The 11,131-nt window shown below is 36.0% G+C and overlaps 3 protein-coding genes across 3 annotated transcripts; all 3 read left to right on the top strand.

Annotated features, from left to right (window-relative positions):
- Positions 1 to 405: 405 nt before the first annotated feature.
- Tas2r114 (taste receptor, type 2, member 114) lies at positions 406 to 1,335 on the top strand. Its single transcript, NM_207019.1, has one exon. It carries the CDS (start codon positions 406 to 408, stop codon positions 1,333 to 1,335), a length of 930 nt encoding a protein of 309 aa, NP_996902.1.
- A 1,670-nt stretch (positions 1,336 to 3,005) lies between these two features.
- Tas2r105 (taste receptor, type 2, member 105) lies at positions 3,006 to 3,908 on the top strand. Its single transcript, NM_020501.1, has one exon. The coding sequence runs from the start codon at positions 3,006 to 3,008 to the stop codon at positions 3,906 to 3,908; it is 903 nt and encodes a 300-aa protein (NP_065247.1).
- An 816-nt stretch (positions 3,909 to 4,724) lies between these two features.
- Tas2r104 (taste receptor, type 2, member 104) lies at positions 4,725 to 5,633 on the top strand. Its single transcript, NM_207011.1, has one exon. The coding sequence runs from the start codon at positions 4,725 to 4,727 to the stop codon at positions 5,631 to 5,633; it is 909 nt and encodes a 302-aa protein (NP_996894.1).
- Positions 5,634 to 11,131: the final 5,498 nt, after the last annotated feature.

The raw sequence follows: 11,131 nt of genomic DNA, 5'->3' as shown, positions 1-11,131 counted from the left end.
TAAACAAAGTAGTCTGTATAGTCTGCCATTCCTCAGATTCTCCTCAACTTCCCACCCTCCAGTGACCTTTCTCCTTTTCTACAGTCAAACTATGGACCTCACAACCTGACACTTCTTCAGATGCAAAATATTCTCACAGAGACAAGTAAAACATACAAAACAAATACTTTAATTTGCCTATTAACAAATGGCAAGAAAAGATTCAGGCTTGAACATCCTGTAGACAAGCTAAGGACAGGAGCAACTGAAGGGATCTCCATGAAGACCTTTCAGATTTCTACCAAAAGTAATTTTTAACTATATTTAAGTCTTTAAAGAAAGAAAGTAAAGCCACTCTTTTATTGAACAGCAATAGATTGGAATCTTAAACAACTGCAACAGAAGCCATTTTAAAGATCAACAAAGATGCTGAGCACAATGGAAGGTGTCCTCCTTTCAGTTTCAACTAGTGAGGCTGTGCTGGGCATTGTAGGGAACACATTCATTGCACTTGTAAACTGTATGGACTATAACAGGAACAAGAAGCTCTCTAATATTGGCTTTATTCTCACTGGCTTGGCAATTTCCAGAATTTGCCTTGTGTTGATCTTAATCACAGAGGCATACATAAAAATATTCTATCCACAGTTGCTGTCTCCTGTCAACATAATTGAGCTCATCAGTTATCTATGGATAATTATCTGTCAATTGAATGTCTGGTTTGCCACTAGTCTCAGTATTTTTTATTTCCTGAAGATAGCAAATTTTTCCCACTACATATTTGTCTGGTTAAAAAGAAGAATTGATTTAGTTTTTTTCTTCCTGATAGGGTGCTTGCTTATCTCATGGCTATTTTCTTTCCCAGTTGTTGCGAAGATGGTTAAAGATAATAAAATGCTGTATATAAACACATCTTGGCAGATCCACATGAAGAAAAGTGAGTTAATCATTAACTATGTTTTCACCAATGGGGGAGTATTTTTATTTTTTATGATAATGTTAATTGTATGTTTCCTGTTAATCATTTCACTTTGGAGACATCGCAGGCAGATGGAATCAAATAAATTAGGATTCAGAGATCTCAACACAGAAGTTCATGTGAGAACAATAAAAGTTTTATTGTCTTTTATTATCCTTTTTATATTGCATTTCATGGGTATTACCATAAATGTAATTTGTCTGTTAATCCCAGAAAGCAACTTGTTATTCATGTTTGGTTTGACAACTGCATTCATCTATCCCGGCTGCCACTCACTTATCCTAATTCTAGCAAACAGTCGGCTGAAGCAGTGCTCTGTAATGATACTGCAACTATTAAAGTGCTGTGAGAATGGTAAAGAACTCAGAGACACATGACAGTCTGGAACACATGCAATCTGGAATTGTCAGTGGAAAAAGTTACTGAAGATCTTTTCACTTGCACTATGCTCTTTTATTGATTTGGCATCATTATCAAACACTGTTGGAGCCTTGTGAACTCTTGTTCAGAGTCTTCTGCCTCTCAAGGAATCACACTCCCAGATGGAATTTTAATCCCATGTACAGGTTAATTTGTTCAGTCAGTCTCCAACTCGTTAGTCTGTTCCTGTACATTTGCCAAAGGAAAAACATCAACTATAGACCAACCCATGCAAAGAAAGATTTCATGGTGTGCCAAACATCCAAAAACACTTCATTGTGATTCCCTTGGCTTTCCTGTACCACTGACACCCTTTCTCCAGAAGACTCAAAGAAAAGGAAACCAAGACAGAGCGTTACAGTTAATCTGAACATGAAACTGTTGTGTACATTTTGGAAAATGAAACTTTTGTGTACATTTTTACTTCTTCATAAGTTGCCTTTATTCTAACACATTAAACTACACAGTTTATGTTACATTAAGTATTTGATACAGTACCATGGCCATAATCATAGATTAAGCTATGATAAATAGCTAGAAAAACAGTAATAGGAAAAAAGATTAGAAGGATGATGAAATGATTCTTCATACTGATCAATGCCACTGACACCAAATCAGACAGAGAGGAGGTTCCCTCAAATAAACAGCTGGTCACCATTATTCTTGCTTACTCACTAGAATTTTATAAGACCTTACTGATGAAAAGAGTACAATTTTAGGACACAAGACATATATACACGAGACATGGAAGTACATAGAAAATTGTACAGAAAAGGAAAAGAAAGAGAAGAGCATTGTAGTGTAAGCTTGAAACTGTTAAAATCATAATGTGCTTTATTTTTAAAATCTTTATGAAATTTATCAGTAAGTACAATTATTCACAAATACCACTTTTTTCTTATTCTGAAACTTGTCATACCTACAAAGGAGCTTACATGTTAATTAAACATTAAATAAATATTCTAGAGTAAAATGATTATATTTCTTCTATATCTAATTAGTTTTTATTTGTATACTCAGGTTATGTCTATAAACAATAAAATTATGGTAATTTCTCTCCCTCTCAGTTTTCATTCTTTCTTTGTCCTTTTAGTTTTATAGCTGTGAATTTTTTTTTCAGAAAAGAGTTGTAGTTTAGCTAACTGGTCTCTTACTCACAGAATAAAGTGGTGCTATATTTTACCTCCCAAGAAACTGCTACTGTAGGCATGTGTTATCTTGCACAACTCACGATGATGATTGCGTATTTAAAACGTAAAATTAAGTGTTGCTCCAGTTGCTTAATTTCTTCCTGTTTATATCTGTCACTCCTACTCAACTACTAGACTTATTACATGCAAAATAGTATCAGAGGGGAAATTACAAGAAATGAAAACCATCATTTGCTTATAAGAAAATTACAAGGCATTTATTCTGCACCCATTCTGTAGATAAGTTAAGTCTTACAGGGAAAGTGGACAGAACTCTAGGAAAACACTTCAGATTCCCCCACAACATAATTTTGATGTGTTTTTAAATCCTTTATTTAAGGAAAGAAGAAAAAAATCTATGAAGAACTCAATATAGAGGACACTCTGCAGCAGATCTACTATAGATGCAACAGATACAACTTTAGGGACCTGGAGATATGCTGAGTGCGGCAGAAGGCATCCTCCTTTCCATTGCAACTGTTGAAGCTGGGCTGGGAGTTTTAGGGAACACATTTATTGCACTGGTAAACTGCATGGACTGGGCCAAGAACAATAAGCTTTCTATGACTGGCTTCCTTCTCATCGGCTTAGCAACTTCCAGGATTTTTATTGTGTGGCTATTAACTTTAGATGCATATGCAAAGCTATTCTATCCAAGTAAGTATTTTTCTAGTAGTCTGATTGAAATCATCTCTTATATATGGATGACTGTGAATCACCTGACTGTCTGGTTTGCCACCAGCCTAAGCATCTTCTATTTCCTGAAGATAGCCAATTTTTCCGACTGTGTATTTCTCTGGTTGAAGAGGAGAACTGATAAAGCTTTTGTTTTTCTCTTGGGGTGTTTGCTAACTTCATGGGTAATCTCCTTCTCATTTGTTGTGAAGGTGATGAAGGACGGTAAAGTGAATCATAGAAACAGGACCTCGGAGATGTACTGGGAGAAAAGGCAATTCACTATTAACTACGTTTTCCTCAATATTGGAGTCATTTCTCTCTTTATGATGACCTTAACTGCATGTTTCTTGTTAATTATGTCACTTTGGAGACACAGCAGGCAGATGCAGTCTGGTGTTTCAGGATTCAGAGACCTCAACACAGAAGCTCATGTGAAAGCCATAAAATTTTTAATTTCATTTATCATCCTTTTCGTCTTGTATTTTATAGGTGTTTCAATAGAAATTATCTGCATATTTATACCAGAAAACAAACTGCTATTTATTTTTGGTTTCACAACTGCATCCATATATCCTTGCTGTCACTCATTTATTCTAATTCTATCTAACAGCCAGCTAAAGCAAGCCTTTGTAAAGGTACTGCAAGGATTAAAGTTCTTTTAGAAAAGAAAAGCTCTCAGGGTCACATGCGTCTGAAACAGAAATGCGTAATTTAGAATAATAATGAGGGAATCATAAAAGGTCTTTTTCATGTGCACAGTGTTCTTGCATTGTGTTTGGGAAGATGTAAACTTCTCTTTCATTTTTATTTTTTATTCTATGTGAACATGTGGTATGTGTCTCTCTCTTTCTCTCTCTCTCTCTCTCTCTCTCTCTCTCTCTCTCTCTCTGTTTGTGTGTGTGTGTGTGTAGTTTATAAGCTGTAAGAGTGAATAGATGTGTTGTTGGTGTTTTTAATGTGGATAGTCACAGGCTAAGGAATTGTTTCTCTCCTTTAACCTTAGGTTAGGGTCTCTCCTTTGTGACTGTCACTCTAGCAGTCCAGACTAGCTCCCTAGGAGATTCAAGCGAGTTCACCTGTCTAAACACCCCTTCTCATGGTAGCAGCGTTAGGATTACAGAAGTATGCTACTACATACAGCTTTTTAACATAATTCAGCTTATTAAATGCAAAATAGTCTCAGAGGGACAAGTAAAATCCATGAATCAGGAACTTCAGTTTGCATATTAACAAATTGCAAAAAGGCATTTAACCCAGACACATTCTGTAGACTAGCTGAATCTTACAGAAGCCACAGGACTTAACACTATGAAAATATTTCTTATTTTACCACCACATATTCTTGATGTCCTCTGGAGTCATTATTTAAGGGGAGAAGAAAAATATCATTTCTACATCACGTAGCTACTACTTGCAACAATTCTGCAGCAGGTAAATCACACCAGATCCAGCAGAAGCCTTCTTGGAAACTGGCAGAGATGCTGAGTGCACTGGAAAGCATCCTTCTTTCTGTTGCCACTAGTGAAGCCATGCTGGGAGTTTTAGGGAACACATTTATTGTACTTGTAAACTACACAGACTGGGTCAGGAATAAGAAACTCTCTAAGATTAACTTTATTCTCACTGGCTTAGCAATTTCCAGGATTTTTACCATATGGATAATAACTTTAGATGCATATACAAAGGTTTTCCTTCTGACTATGCTTATGCCGAGCAGTCTACATGAATGCATGAGTTACATATGGGTAATTATTAACCATCTGAGCGTTTGGTTTAGCACCAGCCTCGGCATCTTTTATTTTCTGAAGATAGCAAATTTTTCCCACTACATATTTCTCTGGATGAAGAGAAGAGCTGATAAAGTTTTTGTCTTTCTAATTGTATTCTTAATTATAACGTGGCTAGCTTCCTTTCCGCTAGCTGTGAAGGTCATTAAAGATGTTAAAATATATCAGAGCAACACATCCTGGCTGATCCACCTGGAGAAGAGTGAGTTACTTATAAACTATGTTTTTGCCAATATGGGGCCCATTTCCCTCTTTATTGTAGCCATAATTGCTTGTTTCTTGTTAACCATTTCCCTTTGGAGACACAGCAGGCAGATGCAATCCATTGGATCAGGATTCAGAGATCTCAACACAGAAGCTCACATGAAAGCCATGAAAGTTTTAATTGCATTTATCATCCTCTTTATCTTATATTTTTTGGGTATTCTCATAGAAACATTATGCTTGTTTCTTACAAACAATAAACTTCTCTTTATTTTTGGCTTCACTTTGTCAGCCATGTATCCCTGTTGCCATTCCTTTATCCTAATTCTAACAAGCAGGGAGCTGAAGCAAGCCACTATGAGGGCACTGCAGAGATTAAAATGCTGTGAGACTTGACAGAGAAATGAATGTTCTGGCACAGTTCAGCAGGGAATCCCTGGAGCCCTTTCCATTCCCACTATGTTCTCACACTGTCTTTAGTTGAATTGTTAAAAGTTTTTGAAACCTTTGGCAACTGATTGACTGCAGCTACGCCAGTGTAAGATTTTCATAGTAAGAGCAAACATTGAAAATAAGACTTCTCAGTCTTATTTCATTGAGTTTCTAAAGCATTGACACCCATTCACCAGAAAAACCAAAGGGGAAGAGAGGAGTTTTCAGACATGTGTGATGAATCTTGATATTTAGGACATGGAATTGAGGAGCCAGAGGGATGCTACCGTGTGTCTACAGCTTTGTTTGTTAAATAGCTACTTTTCCTTTCCCAGTTAGTTAAAGTAGATGCTTGGAGTAGTGGTGAAAATCATGGCAGTAGATGGGATCTGTGGGAAGTGGTTGAGGAAGCAGGCTGTTTCTGAAAGAAGAGACCAGAGGACTGATTGAACTGGTCATTGTGTATATCAAAAATAGTGATTTCAGATGAAGCCAAGTTGTAGAGCAAAGATATCTGAGGAAGAATTCTGCTGGAATATATCCAAAACCAACAGTCTCACTCTGCTTCTGCACAAAGAGAAAAAGAGCAAACCAGGAGCAAATCTATGCAGTTCAGCATTTTATCTTAGGGTTTCAACACACACCCGCACACGTACACAAGCGTGTGCATTCACGCACACACACACATACATATGCACTTAAATATATGCACATACGCACACAAACACTCATGTAAATAGACTTATACTCATAGACACAAATGTTTGTTGTTTTTAGAGAGAATGTTTTTTAATCAAATTAATAATCTAAATCAGTGGTTGTCAACTTGTGAATCTCAACCCCTTGGGTGGCTGAACAACCCTTTCACAGCAGTCACATATCAGATATTTACATTACAATGTGTAACAGTAACAATATTACAGTTAGGAAATTGCAAAAAAATGATTTTATGGATGGGATCAGCACATGAGGGAGGGTAGTAAAGGGCTGCAGCAATAGGAAGATGATCTAGGTGATGTAGAACCACTGATCTAGGTGAATGTGTTATGCTGACTTACAAAAGTACATTGGTTTATGCTAATGGTAAGTAACTTATATTCCTATACATATAAAAGATTAATTCAGTTGCTATGTACGTTTCTAAAGCAATATTTTATACTTTAATTATCTTGTTTTCTAATGTATATATAGATAAAAGTGAAACAAAAAAAAATAAAATATCTGTTTTGGAGAGACAGACAGAAATGACCTGGTTGGGTGGGTAAAGAGACTGGGAGGTTCTTCGAGGAGTTGGAAGAAAGGAAAAGTAGGACCAAAATATATTATGTATGGGTGGGTGGTGAAGACATTCTTGTGGAGACAGGGGCATAAGGAGGAGGTATGGGATGTGAAACAGTCGAAGGGTGGACAGTGGGGAGTGAATAAATTTGGAATATAAATAAATGAATGAATAAATAAATAAATAGAATAATTTACAATAAAAAAGAAAATAATAAAAATTAGAAAAGAAATCTAATGCCACTAACCAGTTTCAACAAAATTCATCAGATAAGAACATCTGAAATCATACTTAGCAGCAACTCTCTTTCTACCAATTACAAGTTATTGATTTCCCATGTAAAAATACTCCCACATAATGATTACTTTTGAGTGTGTATAATAAGTTACTATGAAGCTAGATCATGAAATTTATATCTATATTGTGTTTTCTGTATTTATCCTGGCTTAAGTTTTTTACTATGTCAAATAGAGATAAAACAAGCATTATGAAACATGAATAATATTAAATTTTCATCCAATTTTTAAAATTTATTTATTTTATTTAATCTTTTTTTTCACACTCCAGATTTTATTCCCCTCCTGGTCCACCCTCCAACCGTTCCACATCCCATAACCTCTCCCTGCCCTCTGATTCCATGAGGTTGTTACCACCCTCCACCACCACCACACCATACCACTAAACTTCCTGGGGCCTCCAGTTTCCTAGGGTTAGGTGCATCTTTTCTGACCAAACCCAGACCTGGCAGTCCTCTACTATATATGTGTTTGGGGCTTCATATCATCTGGTGTATGCTGCCTGGTTGGTGGTGTGAGGTTGTCCCTGGAGATAAGCTAGTATAGATTAAAACCCAAAAAAGGCTTAAGAAAAAAGGATAGAAAAAGCAAGGAGAGAAGTAAAGAAAATCCAGTATTTGGGAGACATGGTAATAAACTTTATAAACTCATATATTTTTTTCTTTATTTTTTATTTTTCTTAATTTAATTTTATTTGTAATTCAATTTTGTACTCCATGTTTCATTCCCCGCCCCTCCCTATTCACCCTCCAACTGCTTTACATCCCACACCTCCTCCCCAGCCCATCCTGTCTTCACATGAATGCCCCCCACCCTCCACCCCACCTGACCTCTAAACTCCCTTGGGCCTCCAGTTTATTGAGGGTTAGGTGCATCATCTCTGAATGAACACAGACCTAGAAGTTCTCTACTGTATGAGTGTTGGGGGCCTCCTATCAGCTGCTGTATGTTGTCTGATTGGTGGTCCAGTGTTTGAAAGATCTCAAGGGCCCAGATTAATTAAGGCTTGTATGAACATAGTGGAACATGTGCCCCTGTGGCATGGTGGGGAATATTTTGGATATATTCCCAAGAGTGGTATAACTGGGTGTTCAGGTAGATCTACTTCCAATTTTCTAAGGAGCCTCCAGATTGATTTCCAGAGTGGTTGTACCAGTTTGCAATCCCACCAGCAATGGAGGAGTGTTCCTCTTTCTCCACATCCTCTCCAACATGTGTTGTCACCTGAGGTTTTTGATCTTAGCTATTCTGACTGGTGTAAGGTGGAATCTCACAGTCGTTTTGATTTGCATTTCTCTGATCACTAACGACTTTGAACATTTCTTTAGGTGCTTCTCAGCCATTCCAGATTCCTCTGTTGTGAATTCTCAGTTTAGTTCTATACCTCATTTTTTGATTGGGTTGTTTAGTTTTTTGGTAATTAACTTCTTGAGTTCTTTATATATTTTGGATATTAGCCCTCTACCAGATGTGAGGATAGTGAAGAATTTTTTTCCCAATCTGTAGGTTGCCAATTTGTCTTATCAACTATGTCATTTGCCTTATAGAAGATTTCCAGTTTCATGAGGTCCCATTTATCAATTCTTGATCTTAGAGCATGAGCCATTTGAGTTCTGTTTAGGAAATTTCCCCCTGTGCCAATGAGTTCAAGGCTCTTTCCCATTTTCTCCTCTATTAGATTCAGTATATGCGGTTTTATGCTAAGGTTCTTGGTCCACTTGGACTTGAGCTTTAAGGTGACAAATATGGTTCTATTTTCATTCTTCTACATACAGACAGCCAGTTAGACCAGCACCATTTATTGAAGATACTTTCTTTTTCCCGTTGTATATTTTTGGTGCCTTTGTCAAAAATTAAATGACAGTAAGTGTGTGGTTTTATTTCTGGGTCTTCAATTCTATTCCACTGATCAACATGTCTGTCTCTGTACCAATACCATGAAGTTTTTACCACCATTGCTCTGTAGTAAAGCTTGAGGTCATGGATGGTGATTCCTCCAGCTGTTATTTTATTGTTAAGAATTGTGTTTGCTCTTCTGGGTTTTTTACCTTTCCAGATAAATTTAAGAATTGCTCTTTCCATGTCTTTGAAGAATTGTGTTGGGATTTTGATGGGGATTGCTTTGAATCTATAGATTACCTTTGGTAGGATAGCCATTTTTCCTATGTTAGTTCTGCTAATCCATGAACATGGGAGATCTCTCCATTTTCTGAGATCTTCAATTTCTTTCTTAAGAGACTTGAAGTTATTGTCATACAGGTCTTTCACTTGCTTGGTTAGAGTTACCCCAAGATACTTTATACTATTTGTGGATATTGTGAAAGGAATTCTTTCCCTAATTTCGTTTTCAGCCTGTTTATCCTTCGTATAAAGGAAAGCTACTGAATTATTTGAGTTATTCTTATACCTGGCCACTTTGCTGAAGTTGTTTATCAGCTGAGAAGTTCTCTGGTAGGTTTTTTTTTTTTTTTTTGAGGATGCTTATGTATACTATCATATCATCTGCAAATAGTGATACCTTTATTTCTTCTTTACCAATTTGTATCCCCTTGATTTCTTCTTGTTGTCTTATTGTTCTAGCTAATACTCTGAGTACTATAAACCCATACATTTTTAAGTTTAAAATATTCTAGATATTTTTAGTCAATTAGTAATTTCAGAAGTTGATAATTTCTAAGTAATATGTATGTTTTACTAGTTTGCTTTTATTTTTTCTTCAATAGTCACTCATTATCCAGATAACAGATCCTATTATAGTTTGTAAGTCTTTACTGTTCCAAAGTGATAATGGAAAAAAATATTGCAGGATTTCACAAAATGTTCTTGTAAAGAATAAATATACGTCAATATGTAAATATACCTCATCTAACTTAACCAAAATGTTCTTAATTCCCATTGTTACCACATTGAACGGTCCTCTCTTACAATGATTTTTAACTTATACATTTCTGTGAAAGTTGAAAGGGCTAGGTGGAAGAGTGACCAGTACCTTGAAAAGTCAAGGTACTGACTTTTTGAATTAGTAAAGTTTAGTTGAATCTCTTACATTTTTGCCAAGCTTGAAGCCAACAAAGAGCACCCAAGCCATTTGGTCATGACAGAATAGACACAAATGTATGGTAAAGTAAATTAACTGACCCCCATCATTAGAGTAAAATGGACCAATTTTTGTTTTAAGGTCAATGGTGAGGTAATGCTGCTTTGTTAAGCTTTTCAGTAAGAGCTCATCCTATTGCTATTTTAGAGGGCTATAAGAAAGGTCTTCGATGGCTTGAAACTTTCATTGTAACTTTCTCCTCCTTAGTTAGGACAGCTTCTAACTCATCCTGTTCAGAATGTCTATCATCATCAAGAAAGTAAATATTAGTACTGATGAAGACGAGGGGGGAAGGAAAGAGTTAAACAGTGCTAGTGAGACTAAAATTGTCTCAGCCTCTATAGAATTCATTTCCCCTCAAATGTAGGCAGAGATGTTGTTGAGTCATAAACAAGAATGTTATTTGCATAAAGATGAGATCAACAGAAGATACATCATGATACTTGAATGAAACTGTCTTTGTGAAACTAGTCCTATATGTAATGAACATATGCCAATAAAAATATATAAAACATTTTTAAAGTTGCAAATTTTACCCTACCCGTAGCTAAACTTAGATTTTAATTAAAATTAATCAATTTAAAAGAGTGGTTTATTCAAGTGCTCTATATATTATTTTAATAATGAAAATTATAATTTTTTCCCTTTTGTTTATTTTTTATATGATGTTGGAGTTTTCAGAGTTTGTGAATTTATTTTTGTTTGTGAACTCTCACTCTGTTATAAAAACCAGTCTGGATCCCCTAGGCTTAAGTGATCTCCATGTCTTAGTCTCCTAAGGAGTTAAAGG

This window comes from Mus musculus, chromosome 6 (genome assembly GCF_000001635.26).
Source record: "Mus musculus strain C57BL/6J chromosome 6, GRCm38.p6 C57BL/6J".
Classification (NCBI taxonomy): Eukaryota; Metazoa; Chordata; class Mammalia; order Rodentia; family Muridae; genus Mus; species Mus musculus.
Note: the sequence above shows the minus strand (reverse complement) of the source record. Positions and strands in the feature narration are given on the sequence as shown.